The sequence below is a fragment of the Rhipicephalus microplus genome, chromosome 4 (assembly GCF_043290135.1).
Source record: "Rhipicephalus microplus isolate Deutch F79 chromosome 4, USDA_Rmic, whole genome shotgun sequence".
NCBI lineage: Eukaryota > Metazoa > Arthropoda > Arachnida > Ixodida > Ixodidae > Rhipicephalus > Rhipicephalus microplus.
This window is the reverse complement of record NC_134703.1, coordinates 189,168,823-189,194,703: the sequence shown is the minus strand read 5'-3', so window position 1 is coordinate 189,194,703 and position 25,881 is coordinate 189,168,823. Positions and strand designations below refer to the sequence as shown.

The following is a 25,881-nucleotide window of genomic DNA, read 5'->3' as shown; positions in this document are numbered from 1 at the left end:
CTCCAGGAAGATGCTGTCTTTGTTGGCCTCTCTCGAATGGTTAACGGCGTCTTGGCGACACGACGTCTCGTCCTCCGGCTAGCACGTACAATGCCTGACGAGCATAGGCAGTCGGCCGGTCAGCTTGGTGACTGGAGATCAAAAGGGAGCGCTGCTCCTCTTGTCAGCTCCGGCGCCGGCCACGCCAGCCCTCCTGTCGCCCGACGAGTCGACGAGGCCATCAGTCACGCTGCTGCCAGTGGATCGGCCCACGCACAAAGGCACCTGCTCAGACGAGTTTCCAGGCCAAACTTAACAACGGGGAGTCTGACTCGTACGTTGGTTCAGTTTTGTATGCGGTGGGATGCTGCGACTCACGTTTTGCAACAGAGCTCTGACGTGGTTCGCTCCGGAGCGTGCGGAGCCTAATAGGTATGCTGACCTGCATTGCACGACTAACAGAGTTGAAAGGGCCACTTGTTTAGCCGAAGAAGCACCCTCTCTCTGAGCACTGTCGACATCTCAATTGCGAAAAATGACCCATTTCGACTTGCAACACTCCCCTAGGGGCGCCTTACCAGTCGAAACACGGCATACCACGTCAGAGCCTGCCACCGCCGCGAGGCGTCACGCAGCATAGCAAGGTCTCCTGCTCGTGGCTTTATTAAGACGTCGACGCGGCTGTACAGTAATGTCACTTGCTTTTGCGGCGCAGTTCTATGTGAAGAAAAAGAGGCTTTTATATCAGACAGGAATACCAACTTCTTTTGTACTTATTTTTTGGAAAGTTTCCGTCCTATACAAAGCATACAGGTCTTGTGCAGTAATATAATTTGCGAGTCATCGACTATTCTGTCTGAACAATTCATCATTGAAGTTATTGTTCAGGCATCTCACAGTGAAGCTTTATAATGCGGAACGCTTATTGAAACCAAGCCTTGTTATAGAAATCTTGTCTTTGAATAAAATTGGCAAATGATGTGTCCATTGTGAGCGTGGTACTTGGCTGATGGTCCTTGCAGAATGCGTGTTAGCGCTGATATATGCTACCCCAATATCATCAATCATAAGAAAGGATATGCTTTTGTTGTTGAACCCATGCAAAGTGCGTTACTATAGGCCACGGTAGGTGAACACGAAAGGTGTTGTGCTGCTAATCTTGAAGGCGCAGGTTCAATTTTCAGCCGCTGCGGTTTCATGTCGGTATGGTCGAAATCTTACCAAACTCTTAAACTTGGTCCCACAATGAGAAATCTCAGGTCATCGCCATTAATTGAAGTGCCGCACTATGACCTGCCTGAAGTTCACATCTTGGCAGTGAGAATTCCAGCCAATTAATGTTGTCTTGCAATTTTTGAATGTCCCTTACCGCCCTTCGTTGGTTTCATAGGCAGCATGTTTACTAACGGAAATTTTGTGCTGGTATGCTCCGCACATGCACGAGGGAACAGTTTCACGACGTATACGACAGGCATCCCACTTTAACCCTGCCATGTGGTCCACGTAACGTAAGAAATTAGCGGAATTACTTTTTGAACCCTGGGAGGCGCTCTAGGTTACTCATCGTTAAACAGTGAAAAAGATTGCCTTTGCCGCTAAAAGAAAAAAAGAAAAAACAACAACTGACTGAGAGCGCTTCGTCGATGTAGATAAAAAAAAAGCAAACTTATCTACGGTGAGTTTTGTACGTTCTACTATTAATAACGAAAAACGAAACTACTGCTTTTTAACAACAACAAAAAAACCTCAGGTTTTTTTTCTTGTTAAATGTGTTACAACTATACTCACGGAAAACTTTTCTTAGCGCTGAAGGGAAAGCTACAGAGCCAAACTGGGCATGCACTACAGCTGACAAATTTAGCCCCACAATTGCGTCCATATTATGTACGTTGAAGTAATAAAAACACAACATTGCTTTATTTTCTACGGGACGTTATTTAAAAAGTCGCGCAGCTCACACCAATAACATATTCATAATCATTTCATTTCATGCAGTGTCATCTCGCATTTTTGCACTTGTGAAAGCGTGGCTCGTTTTACGTACCTCTCACAATCGAAACTGCATCTTCGCCTTTGGGATAGCGCACGTCACCATCTAGCTATTTCAACGACTGGCCAAAAAAACTTGTATTGGATTTCATTCGCAAATGGCTGTTCAAGTAGACGAAGTAAATTGAATGCAGCGTTGCTATTCGAACACGGCCGTCATTCGAAACGCGAGACCAACCGGACTACTAGGAGGAGGAGTACATGTGCAGTAGCTCCACCCCCGTAGCATTCATTTCATTGACAAGAAAAGTTGTCCGCGAGTATAGATACCGGCCAACACGTATCGCTAGAAGATTTATGGACACATGGCATCTCGAGACCAAATGGCGTTCAATTCTGCCAAAACTTATGTCTACGTTCTACGATATTTTGTGGACCTAAGAAGCCGGTGAGAACGCACTCCAAACGGAGGGAAGTTTCTGCGAAGGACGTTGCGTCCAGAAAGTATCGATTCTGCAAAGCGCATTTCAACAGAAGAGCACTCCCACTAATTGCCCCTCATGTTTGACGTGAGTGTTATTCATGTAGCGACATGTGATTGATGCCGTTGATACCCTCTTGTCCTCCTATGCCAATTAAGGCATGTTACAAAAATGATTAAAATGTTATTTCCTTACGAAGCAATGCTTCAAATTCAGTAATGCAGAACACTCCGCCTGTAAAGATTGTTCTTAACTGGAACGTATTCTGCCAGTGTCACGCATAGTAAGTGTTTGCGCCTATTTTACTAAATCAAATGAAGAAAAATGGGCACGAGTAGAATACAGAAAATGTAAAAGAGAGAGAGGTGGCGCGAGAAAAATATTTTCCCTTCCAGGTGCTGCCGAGGACCACCTTCTTTTTTATATTTTTCTGACAGGTATGAAAGCCATCAAGATTTGGGTACACGAACATTTTGGCAATTTTCGTGTCTGAGGGCGGGCCACTTTGTGATACCTTAAAAGTATTACTCATTGGAAAACAATGTTGTTTTAACACCAAAATAAAATTAACACTCGCCTCTCACTCAGAGACACAATTAAAACAGTACGCCAACCTCACACTAAGGTTTTCGGAGGATCTCTTGTAGTGCTTTTATTTATTGCCAAGTTTACTACTTAAAATCCCCATCTTGAGTGTTTCCCTCGAAGATAGACATGACGCGAGAGCACTAAAATAGGTCGGAATTACACCACAGCATAATGTTTTATATATCGCACGCTAAGCGGAAACATAGCGGGCGATATGAAAAATATTTTGGCAGTTCTCTGTGAGTCATTAATCTCCGTCTAGGAGGAAAAAGTTAACAATAGAGCCTTCATTTCCGCCTGGGCCCAGTGTTTGACAATATACCAGGCCACCACTCTGGGAGCATTTGCCACTCCCTCTTTATTTCCCCTTTCGCTCAAAGCGATTGCGCCGACCACACGCGCAGAATAGAGCGTTCGTCGGACGCACTGTCTCGAGCCGGACTCTGATGAAGATTCATTCGGTAGCAGCGAGCACAAGCAGCCTTTATCTGAGAGGATTCCGGTGGGCCGCGAGCTATCTGTCTTCCTCAGAAAGCGTTGCGGAAATAGGGTCCATCCTCATATTGCGTGAAGCAACCTAAATGTATGGTTTGTCCTACAGTGGAAACGAAAAACAGGAGATTCCGTTTTATCTGGCGAAGTTTGCAAAACCACAGGAAGTCAATTTTGCTCTGAGAGGGTGAAAATGCATTGGAACTACGAAGTGCTATAGCTTGCTACTGCAAACAAAGAGGCTGTGGCTTTTCTTCGTGAGAAATTAGCACTGCAAATTGTTGTGTTTTTTTTATGCGGGAAGCAACACGTTTGTAGAAGAGAAAAAAATTAAAACGTTCGCAAGCAGGCTTTATTTCAAAGCACTTGTCCAGCCTTGAAAAGCACCACAGAGTACAGAGCTATCTCGCTCAATAGTCACTTTCAAATAGGCACATTATACAACACTTGCTTCTTGAGAAACTTGCCGCATTTGAAGGACACCACATAATATTAGGGCGAAAGCTGTAATGAGATCACAGCGCGGGTCATGCGCGGTGCCGTATATTGTGATCCGCCACTGCTGCAACCGCCGCAGCCGGTGTCCTTAACCACTATCACAAGAAATAGGAAAAAGAACCTCGTTAAACAAAAATACCAAGGACACAGTGGGTCTCGTACCCGGGTCCACTGCGTGCCAGACAAGTATTCTACCACTGAGATACACCGCTTTTTTATGGTATTTCTCGCAATGTAAGTTATAATGAACCTAAATGACATCAATAGTATAAAACATAAGTACAATCACACAGTGACAATAAGTGTGCTTGCATTACGAAGGAAACGCTCGGCAAGTAGCAAAGTTCCGGAGCAGTATTCAGAAGGCTTTCTCTTGGCTGCACATTTTCTTAGCGAACAATACTCTTATCTCAAGGGGTAAATAGCAATGGCACAAATTGAACTGACTTAGCACTTTTGAGGGTGAAGAAAGCCTAAGAAACGACAAGGAAAGAAAGAAGTTTGCCGAGGATAGGCAGGTAACACGCAAAGCGTCTATAGCATTGAGAGTATATAATGATAGCCACTGATTCGCAGCATCTCTGCTTCTAGTTCCGCGACCGTATGCTACAGCGAGGCGCTGCCGCGTTGTAACAGACATCCGGGTGTCCTGCGCAAAGCCAAGTGCTCGTGTTTCATCAGTGACTGTAGCTAAAAAAAGTAATTTCTCGATGGCCTTAAACAATAATACGCAGTCTCGCCAAGTAGAAGTGAACAACACTTTAGTTGCAGCACATCAATGAAACCATGTAGAAATTGATGTGTGCAATGTTTGAAGATGTGCCTCAATGTCTTCCTCTGTCAGCCGCGACCATTTAACTTATATTTTAATGAAGCTGCGCTGTTACTCAACTAACACGGCATAATCGAGCACGGTGTAGTGGTGACCGTCAGGTTGTGTTGTATCTCACCGTATAAGTTGCCTTTCTTAAAATAATCTATTACAAGAAACAGAAGCGGCTTTTGTGTCTGCAGACAAATTCAGCAGAAATAAACAGCAGTAATCAAATAGAATGGTGAGCGCAATGTCACATTATGCACAGGAGCATTTTGATATGCCAAAATGCAAGAACATCCATACGCTTACGCTTAGATATCTGTCTATGTAAAACAATAGAGACTCGTCTTGAGGTGTTTCAGTGGTAATGCTTATCAGAAAGTATGAAGCAGCCATTTCTTCCTGCGGTGTTTCAGTGAGCAAACAGAAAACCAAGGGACGTGTATACGAGTCTTGGAAAGGAGAGACATTAGCACACACGTGAAAAGAACGAAAAAGAGAGAGGGAGACTCTAGTTTTGTCTCCGTGAAAGCCTGAAATAAAAGTGATCTAGAAGATCAAGACTATTTTCTCGCACAGCAGACCGCATGAAAAGATTCCGCAATGCAACGTCGGGTGTCTGAAAAGTATAAAAAAGCAGAGTACGTGCTCTTTGGAAGCGAAAGCGACACAGAAAGCGAGATGAAATGTGGCTCTTTTTTATACGTGAGGATGAACTCTAATTGAGAAAGTTGTGAGTTGATTAGCAAAAGTGCGCCTAAGTAAATATAATGGAAACAAACTGAGCGATACTAGTGACAGTGAATTCAGGATACGTGATTCGCGTCGTCATACGCCGATATATAGTGCACGGTAATACAGCCACACTTGGTGGTTTCTATCTTTGAATCACCTTGGGTGAACCCATTCCCATTCTTTTTTTTCTGTTTTTCACAAAGTTTCACCGGACGCTTTGCATTTGGCGTCATCCGAGGGAATGGCGATATATTAACCATAGGGTATATATGCAGTGGCAGGCTCTCATCTCAAACATTCCAGCCGTGTGCGAGTGGTTACAGCGTTCCACTACAATCTAGGAGGTACTGTGTTCGATTGGCAGTGTCACCGAGCACTTTTTTTAACACGTTGCCCAGCTTGAGATGACTGCGTTACGGCGGGTGCTCAATTTTCGAAAAGGTGGCTTTTGCACTCTCTTCTTTCACTCCCTTTTTGACCCAAACGTGCTGTGCCGTGCTCCTTCATAAATTGCAGAATTCAGCATTCATATTGCCACAGGGCAGCAGTGGAATTGGGGCGAGAAGCGGTAGAGGGATCCTGTCTGAAGGAAACGACTACGAAGTGAATAGAGACTGGTAACATTGAAAACCTGGTTTTAGGAAAGTCATATGAAGCTGAACGTAACTAAAAGTGCGGTAATAGCTTTTATTGGATGTACCAGTTAATATTTCTCTTCAGAATCATCAAGAAACGATTCCCCAAGTCAACTGTAATATATATTTCGGTGTATTGTACGATCAAAAACTGAGCTGGCGTGATCGCATTGGACACATTAAAACTAAGGCTAGATGCACTGTTGAGATGATAGGTAGGCTTCGCCAGCTCTGTTCCGGTCTTCGCAGAGATACGCTGATTACGATTCGCCACATGTACGTTCGTTCGATTTTTGAATTCGTATGTGTACTATTATCAGGCGAACCAGCATACAAAATTCAGAGCTAACAATTTAGAAGCTCGGATACCCAGTTTGGCTTGCAGACTTCGTATTTTAACAGTTAAAACCTATTTAAAATTTTCTGAATCCGTTTTAAGAAGGCGATAGTTCGTATTCTTTGCCGAGCCCGGTATCTTTTTCAACGAGCATTGGTCCCGCCTAAAACCCCAAGTGCTATTTGTTCAAACACTTCTAGATGCTTTATAGCTAAAATATTCGAGATCATACCATCTGGAAAAACAATCGGCCAAGTGCAAATAGTATTTGACTATATCTTTCCAACGAATGCTAAACACTAGCCCTCTAAATATTTGATTGGCTTACTAGAACACCTGTCTCAATTAGGTACTATTATTGTAATTGCAACAGATGCATCTATGAGTGGCGAGAAAGCAGCTGCGGGTATTTTTTCTCTCTCATTATTCTGGTGCTTTTCAATATGCCTGCCAGATTATAAACCATTATTTGAAGCGGTATTATTGGCCATTACACTAGATCTTCGTAAACTTCCTTCAACTCATTCGACAGCTGTGATAGTGACCAACTCGTATTCCGTGTGTTCATTTTTATCATCGTCGTCGGCATCAGCAGTACTAGAAATTTTTAAATAATTATTCGCAGCAAAAATTCGTCTAGCGCGAATGATATAGATGCCACGCCGTCGTAGTATACTTATAGATGAGATGGATGACGCCCTCGCGCGAGTATTCCTTGATCTTTGGATTGTGCTAATCATGCCTCTTACAGCTTATGTAACACCAGCAGCGAGGTTCAGAAGACTTTTCCTTCATGAAGACTCATAAAAAAATACGATATCGAATCCAGACTTCTCGCACCTGCACTTCACATGGAATGGTGTCTATGGACTGGTGTCCCACGCGTAAATTGGAAGTTTCTATACAAAATTACGTGGCCGTGTACCACCTTTTAATTTCTACTTAAACAGGTCTGGTCTGGTGCTATCCACTCTGTGCTCAAGCTGTAATGAACCTAAAAATATCGACCATTTTCTTCTCACATGCCAGCGTTTTTAGAATAAAAAAATTGTTTGGTAATGTTAATAAAAAACTAGGAATATCGCTTACTCCTCCTCATATTTTGTCCTTTGGGGCTGCTTCAGTAGGACTTAGCGACAGGAACATCTGCGGGGCTATCTGCGAATTCATGTGTGGCACATGAAGATCACCTTGCTAAGCCAATGATCAGCTCTCGATTTTTACTAGCCAATATAGCATTTATATCTAACCATTGCACTGTAATGGCTCAATCTTTAAAAGAATTTCCTATAACGATCACAACTTAGTTATTCAAAAAAATTTTATTTCTTTCACTTGTTTTTTTACAGTGTGCCAAAATAATTCCGCAGTCTAAAAACAAAGTAATCCCGTTTTCCTAGCGTGGATAAGCTTAAGGAATTGGCTTACATTAACCACCGGCTTTTTGGCCATTCCTTCCCCAGTGGGTGGGAGCCCCGACAAAGGATCAAGTACGCAAGCAAGCTAGCCCACCAGTGTGCCAGCCATTGTCACCGCGTGTAAATATCGTAAATAACCGTAAAGCTACGTTTCCTTGCGAAATTATGTTCTCCGTCCATCCTCTGTTATCGCAGAGTGCCCAGTGCCGCAGTTACAATATAATATCTGGTATGTTACTTTTCACTTGTCTGGATATGCTACCAGTGGTTAGGCATCACGATGTTTTGAAGAAAAAGTAGACATGCACAAAGCTAATTGCTTGCGGCCAAGTTGACTGCCTTTGTCAAGACACGTTTTTATCCTAATTTTGTGTGAATCATTACATGCAGCAAGTTGAAAAGGCACATTCTGATAGAGATTACACGAACAGAGTGATTAGTTTGCGTCTTTTCACTCGCTACCTGCCATGTTGCGCGCTTGCATATAATACCGCTGTTAATGGTTATAAAAACTAAAGCAGCATATCGAGTTCTGCTGAGGGTGTCCCTGACTGTCCCAAGGGAAACAGTATAATGGCTAATTGATCGGCACCATCGAGAGATACTTTGCTTTCGATTACTGCAATAAATTTTAAAACAGAAGTTTATTTTTTATCAACAACAGTTGTAGTACAGATGACAGGTCCATAGACAAAATTCGTGTATTCAGCTTGTTTAGGTTTGTGCCCTTAGTCGTAATTGCCAACAGGTATTACAATGTGCAGAAATATTACAAACATGTACAGCCGCGGGTGATCGCTTGTTAATTATGATTGAAATTTTTTAGTTTAAATTGACATATTCGACCAATGCAATGTGTAAAAGTAGAGGAGCTGTTTTATGAACAAATTTTTGCTAGTTGGTATCATTTTTTTTATTTCTAGCTCGTGATTGTACGTTGGCAAATGAAACAATTTCGTCGAGTGAACATGTTTTAGTAAAATAGCACCTATTTCAATGCAGCAGAAAACAAAATTCAAATTATAATGGCGTAAAAGAAAGAGAACTAGAAATAAATTCAGCGAAATTATTACCTAAGTTACTCTAAACGATAAAAAACGACTTTTCATTCAATAGATTCTTAAATACATACATACAAGTATACATACATACAATTATACATACATACAATTATGCATGCTTGCATACATACATGCATGCATGCATGCATACATACATACATGCATACATACATACAGTGAGGTGTAAGTACTAACATGAATGGTGGTAAAACAACTATACTAATACACGTTTTGTATATATGAGCCTTATACACAATAATTTACGAGAGAAATTTCCCAGCACTGTTATGTGTCTGAGCTCGGCGTTTCTCAAATTTTTGGAAAAACTTGATGCGTAGTTTCTGCTGCTGCCCAGTGACAAGCAGCTTTTATTTGGTACATGTCTGCAATGGTATATTTGTACAAGTCACAATTTGGTACATGTCTGCAATAATGCTATGTTTATTTACATAGTTCGGCTCATTCAAACACACTAACAAACCATGTTAGGACACCTGGGCTTGAAAATTGGCACAGTGGAAAAAATTCCAGACAATATATAAATAACAGACTTCTAAGCTGTTAAGGTCCTCAGTTCAAATACTGTTTCCATTGACAGTTGTAGACTTCATTTAATTTCCAAAAATACTCCTGAAAGAGGCTTTAAAGTTTGCAGATCGGCACAGTTCGAATGCAGCTCCAGGTGCCTGCTTCAAAAAAATTCAATTCAGTGCTGGGCATAAACTGTCTACTAAGTATGTGGAGTGATGCTTGAGTGTCCTGCATGTATATTGTGTACGAGACGATATCATGGGTCGAACAACCCTTTATTGCCTAGAGCGACGAGTTTAAGTAGGCCAGGCGGGTGACGTCACGCTTACGTAGGAGCGACAGCTTGCGCTCGCTATCGCGGCCGTGCCAACTCGGTTACATCTTCCTTTCCTTGGGGCAATATAGGTCGCTCTGGCATGGGGTACCGACGAGGCTCGCGACGTTCCAGAGTGCTTCTCCGTGGTAGTGGCGGCTCTGGAACTGGACCCGAGCCTGGCAAGCCTGAGGAAGGTGTTGTGGTAGTGTCGGGGCATGGTAGCTCTGGAACCTCCCGGAGATGTTCCCGTGTGCGTCGCATTTCTCGGCCATCTTCTGTCTTTACCAGTACGGAGCGTGGAGCTCCCGCTGATCCTAGCACAACGACCGGGGACCACGTCCGTGTGTGCGTGTCGTACGACGAGGCCCTCTGACCCGGTGAGAGGGCGCGCAGGTCCCGAGCACCTCGATTGTAGTAGACCTTCTGCTTGTGGCGAATCTCCTGGAGACGGGAGTGCACCTTCCTGTTGGGCACTGGTGCCGGCTTCAGGTGGCAGGAGGGAACCGGGAGCAGTGTTCTCGTCTGTCGACCCATCAGCCTCTGCACAGGTGACATCAGAATAGCATCACGTGGAGTATTGCGCAACTCAAGCATAGCTAAATGGAAGTCTGGGCTGTTATACGAACACTTATTCAGCAGCGTTTTCGCTTCTTGAACTGCCCTTTCGGCCATGCCATTTGCGCGAGGGTGATAAGGGCTTGACGTCACGTGGGTGACTCCTAGTTCATGCAGAAATTCACGGAACTCTTGGCTACTAAAAGGGGGCCCGTTGTCACTACAGAGCTTCACTGGTAAGCCGTGGACAGAGAAAACTTTCGCGCACCACTCCTTCAAGTGCCGGGCTGTTGTGTATCGAAAGTCCTTTATTTCAAAATAAAAGGAGTAGAAGTCTACAATTAAGGCAAACTCTTTACCACCGTGATGGAATAAGTCCATGCCAACCATTTCCCATGGCAGACTGGGGACATCATGCGACAGTAGAGGCATCTTAGTGTTTTGTTTTTGGTGAGCCTGGCAAACTTTGCATGATGCTGCAACCTGGTCAATGTCACTCGACATGGATGGCCAAAACATGACACTCCTAGCCTGAATTTTCATCTTTTCCGCCCCCGAGTGGGCCAGATGAAGAAGCCGAAGGATTTCAGCACTCTTAGCGCTTGGTACGGTTACCTTGTTGCTGCGAAAGACGAGGCCATCTTGTGTATGCATCTCTTCTTGATACTCCCAAAATGACCTGGCACATGCTGGGACGTCCTCTTTGTTTTCCGGCCAGTCAGTCTCTGCATAGGATCGGATGGTCGACAGAGCAGGATCCTTGGCGGTTGCCACACGTAGTTCCTCGAGGCGACGCTCAGAAGCTGGAACAAGGGCAATGACGTTAACATTAAAGCGCTCGGTTTCTTCCGTCAATAACGCCTTGCTTGGAAAACGAGAGAGCGCATGAGCCAAAAACAGCTTTTTTGCTCGCTTGTACAGTAGATTAATGGCGTATCGCAGCAATGTCAGTCGCATTCGTTGCAGTCTATGTGGGCACTGGTGAAGTGGTTTACTGAAAATTGGCACCAACGGACGATGGTCGGTTTCCACCGTAAGCTCAGATTGGCCGAAAATATAGTCGTGAAATTTTTCGCAGCCACGCATAATCACCAGAGCTTTCTTTTCAATCTGCGCGTACCGCGTCTGAGCATCGCTGAGCGATCTAGACGAGAAAGCGATAGGGCGGCCGTCTTGTATCAGAACGGCGCCAACGCCCATGTGGCTGGCGTCAACAGAGAGGGTGACTGGCTTTTTCGGATCGAAGTAAGCAAGCACTGGCGCTGTTACTAAGGCTTGGCGCAGCTCATTGAAGCTGCATTGCTCTTTTTTTGTCCAGACCCAGGCAATATCTTTGCGCAGCAATGTTCTAAGTGGTGCGGTGAGTACAGACATTCGAGGAATGAAGCGCTGCACGTAATTCATCGTTCCGAGGAAGACTTTCAATTCCTTACTGTTACTTGGCGCTGGCATGTCCAAAATGGCTTGGACGCGATCGGGTCCCAGGCTCAGTCCTTGCGTGGTGAAAACGTGTCCCAAGTAGCGAACTTGCTCCTGCAAAAAGACACATTTCTGTGAGTTCAGACGGAGGTTGTGCTCACGGCAGCGTGCAAGCACCCCGGTCAGGTTGTTGTCATGTTCTTCCTTCGTTGTGCCCCAGACTAATATGTCGTCCATTACAACCGCTACTCCCGACAGGCCCTCCAAGAGGCGGTGCATGGCTGCTTGAAATATTTCCGGGGCGGAAGCAATTCCAAAAGGCATGCGGATAAACCGATAGCGCCCGTAGGGCGTGCTCATTGTGCACAATCTGGAGCTGCTGTCAGAAAGTTTTATTTGCCAGAACCCGGATGTTGCGTCCAAGGTAGAAAAATATTTAGCTCCAGCTAGTCGTTGCGCGACCTCTTCTAGAACAGGCATAGGGTAGTGTTCATGCAGAATAACCTTGTTGAGCTCCGTTGGGTCGAGACAAATTCTTACTTTATCACCTTTAACTATGGCTACCATATAGCTTGACCATTCTGTTGGTTCGGTTACCTTGGTTATGACGTTGTGCTCCTCCATGCGTTCGAGTTCGGCCTTTACTTTTTCTTCAATGGCGACCGGAACCCTTCTGGCTGGCACAACAACACCGACGGCGCCGGGTTTGAGCTTCATTTCGCACTCAAAATTCTTCAGCTGTCCCAATCCTGTGAAAACATCGGCGAAGGGCTGAGCCGCCGGGTAGAGTTGCTGCGTCTCGACGCTATCAACGCGATAAATCAAGCCAAGGCTTTCTGCTGCTGCTCCGCTGAGGGTCACCGGCACGTTTTGCTCTATGACGAAGAAGGTTTCATCGTGCTGTTTATCGTTCACGGATAGCGACAACTTCAAACTGCGCAGTCGTTTTGTGGCCGAAAAAACTCGTGTCTCGGCAGGCTTCACGTGGCTTAACGTGGCTCGGAAGGCTTCAGGAGTCTTTCTCGGAAGCGACAAAACATCTTCCTTTGAAATCAAACAACAGTTTGCCCCAGTATCAAGTTTGCAGACCATCGGACGGCCTTCAATGGAAACTGTCGCGGTCCACTGGTCGCTAGCGAGTGCGTTCACGGTTAAAGCTTCCAGAAAAAAATCTGACCTTTCGTCAACATGTAGCTCTCGTATTTCCCTGTGCTTTGCATCTTCGCTGTGCAAGAAGGATGACTGCGAGCATGCTTGGGCGAAATGATTCAATCCTCCGCATTTCTTGCACGCTTTTCCTGTTGCTGGGCAGCGGCTGCCGCGGTGAACTTTGTAGCCACATTTGTTACATGGCTTTGTTACTCTGGCCAACGCATTTACGGCTGCAGTTTCAGCGCCTTCAGTGGTGCCACGTATCTGTCGAAACTGCTTCTCGCCTTGCTCTTGGATGCGACAGATCTCGACTACTCTTTGGTAAGAGGGGTTTTCAGAAATTAACTTCTTTTGCAGTCCCTTGTCCCGGATACCGAGTATGATGCGGCTACGAAGCATGCGCTCTTCTAAGTCTTCAAAATCGCAGTGTTGTGCTAGCGTTCGCAATTCGACAAGCCAGTCATTGAAACTTTCGTCCTCTTTTTGGTCTCGGGAGCCGAAGCAAAACTCGTGGTAAGTGAGGTTCTTCGTGGGCTGGTAGAAGTCTTCAAATTTTTTAATTATAAGGGTTACATCGGTTGTGTCCTCTCCTGGCTCAAACTTGAACAAAGCGAATACTTTTCTAGCCTCTTCCCCAATGGTCACTAAAAGCGTCGCCACCTGCACTTCTTTTGGTTGCTTGTTCAGCTGAGTTGCCGTGGAAAACAGTTCAAACTCACTTTTCCGGGTCTTCCACCCAAGCCAAGCGTCTCGCGATGTGTCGAGGGGCTTCGGAGGCGGCAGGAGCGTTGTCGGCAATGCAGGCGGGGTCGGCAACATAGGCGGTGTCGTCATGCTGGCTGTTTTCCGCTGCCACCATGTGTACGAGACGATATCATGGGTCGAACAACCCTTTATTGCCTATAGTGACGAGTTTAAGTAGGCCAGGCGGGTGACGTCACGCTTACGTAGGAGCGACAGCTTGCGCTCGCTATCGCGGCCGTGCCAACTCGGTTACATATATGTTGCTGCTGGCCTGAACTGCAACATTTCTCAATACATTAGTGTAAAATCACACTTGAATGTATGCCACAACAAAGTAATGATGTTTCATCTAACTGCAATTTAGGCGCACGAAGACTCAAACAACAGTTATACCATGCACATCCAACTAGCCCAACTTTCATTACTGCTGTAATTAGGTATTGTTTGCATGAATCAGGGACCATAATAAAAGGCCATAGGAACATTTATTTTTGCACAGTTAAAGGAATGTAAATATGTTTTCATGGAGCTTCCTCAGCCGATATGAGTACAGTAATTATTGCACAAAGCACAATGTTACTTCCACTTTTAATTAGTTTTAAGTCACCAGCTTCAATACCACAGCACATCAGCACCCTTGTATGGCTAAACAATGGTACAGACACCTTAACAAGGATAAATAAGTGCATGCTATAGCTATATATAAATAAAATAAATACTTTTAGTTTTAACGTGAGAAAATTTGCATAGATGATAGGTAATTTGCATAGTACAGTTACATTATGAAGAAACTTGTTTTAGCAAACACTACCTCAAACAAGTTACACTTACACAGTATAAACAGAGAAGTCGACTGTTGAAGAACGGACAGGCAGTTGGACAACAGTATGGAAGTACTGAATGGTTGTGTTAGATGTACTACGAGTAGTGATGTTCATCTTCCTCCCAAATAAATTGATCCGTATAGAAGCACTTCCGTATAGTTATACGCACACGAAATCATTTGTGCTATGCAAATACGCGTTTCTTGAGAAAGATTAATAGGGCTAAAAACAAAATTACCGCATCCATGGCATTACTTCGCGTAATACAGAAAAATGCAAACACGGTTACTATTGCCGACTATGGATGCTGTTTTCGATGTCAGTGAAATGCAGAGACACACAGGCATTTCGACAAAAATGCACTGTAAAAACTTCAGCTCAAATTCATTTGCTTAGTAACATTACAACATGTTGCAAATTGGTCCATAGTTTGGTATCTTCTATACCACATTTAGCTGATTTGTAGTGCACAAGCGCGACAAAACTGCTGAATGTTGCACTGCTTCTTCGCAGTGCAACAGTGCTGTTAAACTGCAGCTGTACAGAATGTCACTATAAAATTCAAACTGCTCCAGATATCACAAGTATGCTTTCTGCTTACTTTCACTTCGAGCAGCAGAACAGAGTCACTGGCAGTCCCTGTCTGCTTGTTCGTCTTTTGTACTCTGTTCGTCATACACTGTACATGACCGTGGAGCACCCACTCTCTTGTTGCTGCTGGACCTTAGCAAGATTCAGATCATCGGTACAACTATGCTACATGCATAAATGTACAGTTCATAAACATGTGCTTACATTGGTCGTATTTTCCGAAGCTGATGGCAAGTATAAAGAAGTAAAATAAAGAAAGGAAGTTTCAACACGCACACTAACAGTGAATACTGAACATATATTTTATGATACAAGTGCATAATGACTATTTTAATTTTGTAAGCATGAAACTTATGCCAGGCATACTAGGCTGATAAAATATCTTATATTTCAACTTTACACTTGGCCACACCTGTTAGACTGTGGTATAAGACTGCATAACTTTGGAGCTATCTAATATAGGGAGCTCCCCATGAAGAGTAGAGGAGGAAATGGGCAGGCATGAAGACAAAAAGCACTTCCCAACAGTGCTTATTACCCGCAAATAATATTCCAAACAAAGAAAACCTTTCAGAATTGCACTTCATGAGGGGCAATAATCGTACGAAACACACACACTCACAATCTGCTTATTCATTTTAATGCGCTATTACAGCTGCCACTAACGCTCGCCATTAATAGTGACGCCATTGTCATGCTGGAAAGATATGCTGTGTCCTGCACAAAACACCAAAGGAGCGTTCAATGACTTGGCTTGCATGGGTGCTGGCTGCATCGCACTGCTGCTCAGGTAGACTAGCCACCGACAGGGGGATGACAGCCATGGCTTTGAACCACATCGAGAGTCACCTTTAGAGATCAAGAGTGCATACTTAGGTAAAATTTGTAGAAAAAAAATGTATCGTTATGAAGTTGTGGTGAACATGTTCGGCCTATATGCAACATGCCACAGTACTGGGAGAGAAAAAGCTATTCAGGTAGGAGGTGCATGTACTGGCCCTGTGTCATCTGGGGCGTGTACAAGAGATCTTTTTCTGTGCAAGTTATGAACAACCAGGCGATTATTACGCACTTGCTATTTCCTTCGAGAGCACTTGATCCACCCGGTGAGTCGCAGGCTCGAGAACTCAATAACGATTCAAAGTATTACCTACCTCATCTACATACCGCATCTAGTATATACCACATCTGCAGTCTCTAAAGTTTCAATAATCTCAAATATCATGTAATTTACTTTAATTAATGTTTCATTAGCCATGCGTATGAGAATAGTACAAGCATTCACTGTTAGAAACCATGTTTGGGGTTGCATTGGGTGCACATAGAGTGCTGTTTACCTAATAGTATGTATTAAAAAAACTAACATAGCAACCAGCCAGAAGGCAATTTTCTTCCCTCAAAGATCCCAGGCAGTCCTCAGTCCTTCTATATGATGCTGAAATACATGCTTCCTGGCCGTTTCCAGGCCTCCTGGATGAAAGCAGTCGCACCAGGGACAGAGGAGGGTGCTCCAAGTCATTAGTTGACTTGATTTGCGAGTGCTTGCAACCAATGCGTCCAAGCACCTTGACAAACTGTGTAATCTGTGAAGAGGCCAAAAACAATATTTTTAAAAACCATAATTAAAACAACTCAATCCTAGTACTTCGTTACTATAACGCAGAGTGATCACTTCGGCAAGTAGATGAAATTTGGTATGTTCATTTTAAAACAGACTGAAGCCAAATGTAGGCTTTACATACCGCAATATATACGTTCCAGTAAAGTATAATGCTACTGTAGCGGTAATCTTTTATAGGACTAATTTTTATAAATAACACGAATTCCTGAACTGCTATCTAGCATCTGGCAAATAATTTCAAAGTATTATTTCCTTCTGTCAAACGTGGTAATAGACAGGTTCTTCGGAGTTTTCAGAGAAGGGCTGGCTTCAATCAAATCACAAAAAAATGCCGATGTACTTGTCCTTCCTTATTCCATAATATATGTATATGCACAACGATAGTAGTAAATTTTTCATACTTGAACTTAACATGGGGAAACATTACATCAGCTTGGTGGAAAATCTTTCCAACGTTGTAGTACTACGTGAATAGCAACAAATGTAGTTCCGCAAGGGCAACAGACTAATGGCTAAGCGTTTAGTAGGCGTCAGTGTCATATGGGATCAAGTGTGCTCGGGGGTGACCAGGCAACGAACGCCTGTAGACTGGAAACTGCCGATGACGTTTCAATTAAAGGTTGACCAGGCGCGCACGTCCACTAAGAAAGTCTAAGAACTGGCCATGGGCCGCTGTAGTGAAGGTTCTAGCGCCCAACAAAATCATGGCCAGATGGACTAAAAAATGTGTGGTTAGCTGGTACTGGTCTACCACTTCATTCAAATCAAAGTACCGGTGAAATCTTTGCTCTTTCTGAAGGCTGGAGAAAGTTTGACGTTTGAGGGCTTTCACTGGTAGGTGCGTAAGTCTTCACCGAAGAACACTCTAGGCACGCTGCCAAAGCACCATGATTCACTACAGAATGTAGCATTACGTGACTTTGTTTCGATACATCTGGGTGCTTGGACAAAGGTTCTCACAAAAAGCAGAAGTAACACGTTAATAAACTAAAACGCCAAGCCCCACCACTGCTACTTTGCAGGGCAAAGCTGTCATCAACGCTGTCTTTCAATTTTCTGTCACACGAGCAAAGCCTCTTATTAAGTCTTGGAATCGTCAACAAAGCACCATTGTTTCCAATGAACATTGCATCACACATGAACGCTGCCCGGGTCTCAAGAAAATGGAAGCACACGGGCTAACCAAAGGCGAAGCAAGAACCCAACACAGCGCGTAGTTCATTCGTTACCGCATGTACTTGCGGTCACTCAAGTAACGTGTCAAAACGCTGTGTAATCTGAAATGTCGCTCCACACCCAACTGAGAAACTGCACAGCGAAGCGAACGAACTGTTACCGGCACACAAACACACATTGCAGGCTTCTCGAGTGCTAGTTTCCGTCAATAGGCGGGCGCTGATCCCGGCTTGATAAACACATGGAGGCACATGCTTCGCTACGCTTCACCGTACACCATGACACTGCCTCAGATTTTCACACTGCTTACACGCACTGAAAAAAAAACAGCCATAATCACAACGCATTCAGTAGAACGCTGAAGTAATTCATGCGAGAAGCGTTTGTTAAAATCGGCAGCAACACCCCTACGCTGTTCACGACGCCATGTGGTTTTCCCGTACTGCGCAGCACGTAAATCAGCTCTTAACAAAATCACAGCATATCCATATAGTAACTGATGATGAATGGGGAGAAGCGGCCTTCAGCCTGTCCGTCCGTTCACTCTTCCTTCCGTCCATCCATGCGAACAACCGTGCGTCCGTCCGTACATCCATCTGTCTGTCCATGCGTCCGTCCACTAACCTATGCGTATGTCCATCCGTCTATCTGTCCATTCGTGCGTCCCTCCATGAGTCCGTCCGCACGTGCATCTATCCATCCATCCGTCCGTCCGTCTGCTGCTCTGGCTGGCCATCCGTCCATGCATTCATCTGTGTGTTCATCTAGTGAACACTCGAGTTCCGCAATCACGCATCCCCTTTGGCACATACCCACTCTAGAGCGGGTATGTGCGAAGCTTGTCACGCCGACGGACTAGGGACATTGCTCGACCCTAAGGAGCTTCGCCCCTAAAAGTTACTGTGCATTTTTTCCGGCGAGAGAGTTTTAGTTTAGTGCGTGCAATAACCTAGCGTACGTAACGTGCGACAGAAAGCAAGATTTGCATCCGCCGAAAGTAAGAGAGATGCGTGCGTTAGCGCACGTAAGAGATGCGCACACTAGATCTCGGCGCTTTCGTTGCGTTTGGTACGGCCGTTGCACACCTTACAGGTGGCTCTCGCGAGATCTCGAACAGCCGAGACCAAAACAGACAAGATGGCTGCGACCGACAACACTATGGTGGTCATGACAGCGAAAAATGTCCGTGTGAATTTTGTTGCATTTAAAACTTAAAAAATTGACAGATCTCACGTACAGTGGGATTCGATGATATGCGAAACAAGAATGAGAAAGGTTCATATGTAAATTTTAAATCAGCGCAACGTTACGAGGTGTAGGTCAATCCTACTGTATATGACTTCCATGTCATGATTATCATGTTTAGATGTGTTGTTTACCTTCGTCATCTATTCACGTTACGTGATACCAAATTTAGTATATGCGGATCTAGCAATTGGCTAGCAAAAGTGGGGTATGTTGTCATTTTCTTACATGACACGTGTGTAGAGGTTATCATGTTTGCACAAGTCATCATAGCCCCGCCACGGAGGTCTAGTGGATGAAGTACTCGTCTGCTGACCCGCAGGTCGCAGGATCAAATCTCGGTTGTGGCGACTGGATTTCCAGTGGAGGCGAAAACGTTGAAGGCCCATGTACTCTGATTTGGGTGCACGTTAAAGAACCCGAGGTGTTCGAAATTTCCGGAACCCTCTACTACGGCGTCTCTCATAATTTTATGGTCGTTATGAGACGTTAAACCCCACAAATCAATCAAATCAATCAATCATGCACCAGTCATCGATTTCGTGATATATTGACTTCACGTAACACAAAATTCGGTATATTTGGAGCTTCCAAAATGGCTGCGAGCACCTCATGAAGAGCCCATTATACTCTAACGTAGCGTTGACGCGCGCGCACGCTGGGCACAGCGACGCTACGTTAGAAAAACGCGAGCACTCTATAGTCTGACGCCAGACACGACCTGCGCGACCAGCATTTCTCGGCGCGGCCCGACGGCAACAGGCACGAAATGCGGCATGCTCCATTTAGTGCCGATGCGTTACCCAGACAACACTGCGTCTCCCTTTTTTCGTGACGGAGGGACGCCGGGCGCACTAAAACGCGCATGCGTCAAAGCAACGCAGCGTGGCGCGCGCCTGCGAGTATATGGCAGGACAGGCGCCTGGCGTGGCAACGTCGGCGTGACACGACGAAATGAACGCCGTTGAGTGCGCGCACCGCGTCAGGTTGAAATGCATTGACGCCTTGACTTTGGCATGTAGTCACGTTCTCATAGGACACTCATCACATGATTATAAGTTTCGCACAGTCACATACCTTCGTCATCCATTGACGTCAAGTAATACCAAATTTGGCATATGTGAATCTAGCGAAGTGACCGCAAGCGCGTCATAAGTGTGGCTTTTTGTCATGTCGTTACATGACACGCATGTCGTGATTATCTTGTTTGGATGTGTCATTGACATATGTCGTCCGTTCGCGTGGCGTAATACCGAGTTCGGTATACGTGAAGGTAGCGAAACGGCCGCGTGCGCATCATGAGCGTAGCTTGTATTCATGTGTTGCATGACATTCATCTCGTGTTTATCATGTTAGTACCAGTATCATTCCTTCGTCATTCATTCACGTCCCATTACACCAAATTTGGTATATGTGACACTAGTGAAACGGCCGGGAGCGCATCATGAGTGTGGCATGTATTCATGTTGTTACATGACACGCATGTCATGATTTTCATGTTAGGATCTGTCGCTTGTGTTCGCCCCGCCATCATGTGACGCCATACCAGTTTTGCAACATGTCATGTGGACGAAACCACCGCAAGAGCGGCAGGACCATGGTATGTAAATAATGACATTCATGATATACATGTCATAATTTCATTGTATAACTAGTCAGATATGTTCTTCGTACAGTCATGTTACGCCATACGAAGTTTGGTATTGATACAATTATCAAAACGGCCAGGAGACATAAAAGTCGTAGGCGGCTAGATAGATATATAAATGGATAGATGGATTATACGCTCAAAGTCGCCGAAGTTCGCTAAGAAATCTTCGCATTTAAAAGCAACCTGAATAAGTGAACAGGTGCAGTGTATGGGGGTCGTTGTTACGCTGGAGAGCCACGTTGAATAACTGGACAACGTCATTCACGAAGAAGCAGGAACACGATCATGACTTGAAGCACCGCGACAGATTTGTGGGTTGTGTACGGGGCGTTGTCTGTGTGATCCCTTTGAACTGGGGTGGTTGCCGCGTGTGTCCAACCGGAAGATGTCTGAATAACTACCTGCAAAAGCATTCCAAATGTTAGAAAGTACGGGTTCCTTCTGGTGAAGCCTTAAGCGTGCACGTGGAGGCACATCCGTGTCCTAAGAAGCTCGGGTGATTTACCTCACACAGGGTACCCTTATCATTGTAAAATTGGCTATAACGCGGGAAGAATGGCACGTGAAGATGCCACCACCGATGGGGGCATTTTAGTATTTAGCGTTGAGCAACCCTACTTTGTTTGTTTTTTCTTTTGTCTCGTCATCGTAGGAAATGTCTCTAGCAAACAATAGATGCTAAAGTAGCAGTACGCGATCGTCTTCGGCGTCTCTGTTCCTCCTAATGGAAGCTGACCTATCCCCAACCGCCCAAATCACTACTCGTCCTCGGAAAAAATTGCCTTGTCTCATGCCCCGAGATCTGTGTTGCGTCGCTTAATATCGGTTATTACAACTTCTTGCCTCTCCACGAGATGGCGTGAAGCAACACTCAAAGTTAAAGCCCCTAAAACTTCGTGAAGTAGCGACGTAAGTGGTTGGTGGTTGTTCACGCGCCTCCCCTCTTTTCTCTCTCCTCTCACTTTTCCAAGCCCAGCGCAACGTATATGTTTTGACGGATAGAAACTTGTCTTTTTGTGCGCGCTGTGCTGTGAAATATTTCTCATCCAAGAATGATGTCGCTGTTGGTTGCCGTGAGTGGTCATTGTGCTTTCTGCTGGCAGAACAAGTCTAGTGATGCCAAAAGCTCTCTATGATACTTCATGTTAAGCGCAACGAGTTGCGACAACGACATCGTTAGGTAAAATCGGAAATGAGAACTTGAGGCCGACATTTTCGAATCCACTTTGCGAAGTAAGTTGTAAGTCTCTTATTATGAGTATGGTTCGGTGTTTGCTCAATTCAATGCCTGCTATAAAGCCATCTACAAGTCGCAGTTAATTGTGCAGGACGTCGAGATCTCTCACTCAGGTTTCATTCACGCTTCTGCGAGGGCTTTTTTTCGTCAACATACATGCTTACGTGTTTTGCTTGTCGTTGTCGCCAGCTGGTTGGAGTTCGCGGTATCGGTTTGTGCGCCTATAATGTACGTGAAAAGACAATCGAAATCGTGATTGTGGAACTTCAGAGGTTTCGCATTCCTGTTTCGAATAAACAAAACAGGAGTGTAGCAACTCACATTAAGATTGGTACTCTCCATTGAATTTTGTTGCGTGCTCGTATGTTTCAGAGCGAATTGCTCTCTGTGACTCTTTTACGCTGACTGGTGCAAGGGTATGCAGCTATGCAAAGCGTGCATGCCCTCGAGTCATTGGGTGCCTCGTTTAGGAACCTCACACAAACGTATCGTTTCACGTGATAGTTTATTTGCCATTTTGGGTGAACGTTTATATCCGTGATTGGAGCTCTCACGAAGTAATCGCGTATGGTGGCATCGTACTTCATTCATACGCAACCTCATTCTTTCAGCGATATTGCTCGTATGTGAGATACGTACAGAAGGCACACTTCTCAAATATGGTTGGTGCGTCTTGCACTTCACGAAACAACCAGAGTTGTTCTTTTGTATCAACTGCGTGCCTTCTGACACATTATTAAGGCATTAGATGCCTCAACAAACGCTAAAGTTGGCCGTCGATAACATCGCCGTCTCGCGTCGACAGCCTGTACGCAAGTTTTGGCTTTCACTGCATGACAGCCACTGTGAATGCTCATTGCTCATTCACAGTGACTGTAATCAGTATTTCACTGATTTCATTGAGTGAAGTAAAAGAATACTAATAAAAAACTCTAAACGTGAAAGTGGGTGCAGGTTGCACGTGAGAAAGCGGGGAGCAATCCAACCACGCACGTCACAGGGATGGCTCCGCATGGTGGCGCCACGGTATGTCCTCGCGCCCAATATTAATGAGGCAGGTGTTAGTTATAGCGGGGGATAATTTACCAATTTAAACTGAAGAATGTCTGATGGTTCAATTGTCATGCGACTTCTGCGAGAGAGTTTGTCAGCCAGCCGTGCATTCCGGCACTCACTGCCGTTGAGGACAGCTGGCCAGTGAGGAAAGACTGGTCGACAGCCGGCTAACCAAAGTAAACTTGAGTGGTTTTCAGCACCATTGTTACTCGCGTGAAAAGCACCGTGCCGCAGGGCATGAGGACAAGGGAGCAATTATTTTTGAGGGAAAAATTGAAGTGTTGTTAAAAAAGCGGAAAAAAATGTCTAGCTGAATGCCTCATTTGTCCGAACCGTGACAGCCCACTTGCCCTTTCCTAATCCAGTGTTGCTGCTCAGCATAACGTCTGGAATTTGACCACCGAGTCATTGTCCCTGTATCCCTGACATAGCTGCGGCACCTGGTGTCGTTTTTGGCACTGCTGGCAAGATTACGACAGTGAAGCCGCCACCTTAAGGCTCAATTGTGTGGTCTGCGCACTCCAAAAGAGTTAGATGATAGCCTTGGCTGACGCATGGCGCTAGCGCGTGTCCAGCAGTTTGCCTTCATTGCGCAGTGACCAAGGTTGACGCTGCGCCAGAGTCGCTTGATAGCACCTCTCCATTCGTGCGCACGCGCAGAAGTATTAGTGAGGGTATACATATAGCGGGACGTTTTTCATTGTGGTATAACCATGGAGGAGAGCGATATTGCTGTTATGCGGTCCAGAAGAGCAAATAAGCTATACTCATCGAATCTAGAAGTCTGGAACTTAGTGGTGGAGCGTAGGAACAGCAATCCGACGAAGGCTAACCGTGGTGCGGACACACCGGAGCAAAGGGGGAGACGTCTAGCAAAGTGTCGTATACCCAGGAGTTTGCTGACGCGCCGTATATCCTGGGATGACCGAGCAAAGTAACCGCTAAAGATTTTAGAGCCCTCTACGTAGAAAAGAGAGGAGCGACCAATTACCTACAGCATGCCTCAGAGCCCTCGGTGCAGACTGTGTCATGGCGTTTCAAAATTTCAGCGGGAAATTCTTTCAGGGTCCACTTGGGCAAAGGACACCTTGCCTGACGTACAAATTGAAGCGAACTGAAAAAAAAGACTATTACGCAAGAAGCTATTTTGAAATTCACGAAAACAGGAAGCGGACTATTAAAGTGACAAATTGTGATTGAGAGGTGGCCATGTTCGCATTTCGCACATAGTTGTTGAGGGCGAAAATAATAATCTATGGTGCTTCATTTACGACTGAAACAGAAATCACGACAAGGTGCGGTAATATTTGGAGTGTGATCAGAATATTCGGCATTCTAAAGCAACATAACTTCTATGCAACTTACATACAATAACCGCCACCGCAAAAACGCTGTTTTTTACTTGAAATATTTTTAACAAGTTTATTATTGGCTTTGCTGTGATTGAGAAGCTCTTTAGAAAAGTCTCTTGAAATTAGTACCAACATATTTGCTGAAGTTTTACATCCCAAAACCACGACATGATTATAAGGGAATGCATACTGTAAGGTTGAGAACATTTTTGCTTACTTCAATTTTTAGTAATTACCTAAGCCGCAGTACGTCAGTCTGTGGCATCTAACTTGCATTGAGGTTCCGCAATAATTGGATATGGCGACATTAGGATCAGCAAAGAAAATGTTTTTCACCTCGTGTTGTGCAGCTACTGCTTTTGCAAAAGTTTTTATGCTTTTCATGTGAAATTATGAAAACTCCGCAACAATATTCAGGCGTCTACAGGCAATTATATGCGCGACAGCACGATACAAGGCCAACAGAGAGCAGAAATTCAGAAATGAAATTCAGAAATAATTTTATTTGTCATCGAATCAATTACAAAAATTTGTGTATACGGAAGGAGGTCCCATAGTCAGAGACTGAACCGGGACCCCCTACAGTGGAGAATATAGGAAAAAATAATTGATGCAGCAAACAGTGGTACAGAAAACAGGTAATGAAATACATCGCCGGTAAAAACGAAAAAGGAGTTCTACTTAAGAAAAACATTAGCAGAAAGCAGCAACAAAAACTGAAATTAGACAACATAAAAAATAGAGGTAATTCATCTCTCCTAAGTAGTTTTCAGATAATTGCCATGGTGAAAGATAGTAAAAATAAAATACGAAAAAGAGAACTAAACAGTGACATCTGATATCAGCAATGTAGGATGATGATGTGATGCTTTGTTAACGTTAGGTTGTGAGAAAGCATGAAAGGGAGCGGGAGTTATAGAAGTCACCAAAACTATTCATATAATGGAATGGATAAGAAAGTCTTCATATCTTTTTTTTTAATATGCCGATAGATTCCGAGGCTTTTATTCCTGAAAGTATAGTATTTTAGAGATGGATTCCAGTGAAGTGGGCTGTTTGTTTGCCATAGCTAGAATGAGCTATAGGTAAGATAAAATTATGATTGTGTGCGAACCTTGTCAAGTTTGTATACTCTAGACTAGATGGAGGAATTATACACAAAGGAAGCTGGTTTTTTATTTGCTTGACAACTAGCATGCCTAGATTATATTTGAAAGTGTTCTCGGCTGTTAGGATGTTGTTGGCATGCAGGAGTGCTTTAGCATCACTGCGATAATGACTGTGGGTAAGAATTCTAGTAGAGTGATTTTGCATAGTTTGAAGGGAGATGAGATGACTGCTGTAAGTATTGCCCCAAGATGTGATATAGTAAATAATATG

At 44.5% G+C, this 25,881-nt stretch overlaps 1 protein-coding gene across 2 annotated transcripts; it reads right to left on the bottom strand.

The window, feature by feature from the left end:
• Positions 1 to 8,595: 8,595 nt before the first annotated feature.
• LOC142814703 (uncharacterized) lies at positions 8,596 to 13,991 on the bottom strand. Of its 2 annotated transcripts, XM_075893890.1 has the most exons (4): positions 12,450 to 13,991; positions 11,867 to 11,966; positions 11,049 to 11,236; positions 8,596 to 10,418 (listed from the first exon to the last, which is right to left on the bottom strand). In XM_075893890.1, exons 1-4 carry the CDS (start codon positions 13,836 to 13,838, stop codon positions 9,915 to 9,917), a joined length of 2,181 nt encoding a protein of 726 aa, XP_075750005.1. In that variant the 5' UTR covers positions 13,839 to 13,991; the 3' UTR covers positions 8,596 to 9,914. The 2 variants fall into 2 exon arrangements, with proteins under 2 accessions (XP_075750005.1, XP_075750004.1); XM_075893889.1 differs by having other exon boundaries at positions 9,819 to 11,236.
• Between the last annotated feature and the right edge of the window lie 11,890 nt (positions 13,992 to 25,881).

Bases quoted from the DNA above. Each gene is read 5' to 3' on its own strand.
- LOC142814703 (XM_075893889.1), bottom strand. From the start codon at position 13,838: ATGACGACACCGCCTATGTTGCCGACCCCGCCTGCATTGCCGACAACG. The intron at 11,967-12,449 runs GTAACCGAACCA...GTCTTTTTGCAG, and splicing joins AGCACAACGTCATAACCAAG to GAGCAAGTTCGCTACTTGGG. The intron at 11,237-11,866 runs GTAAGGAATTGA...CCCTTGTTCCAG, and splicing joins CATGCCAGCGCCAAGTAACA to CTTCTGAGCGTCGCCTCGAG.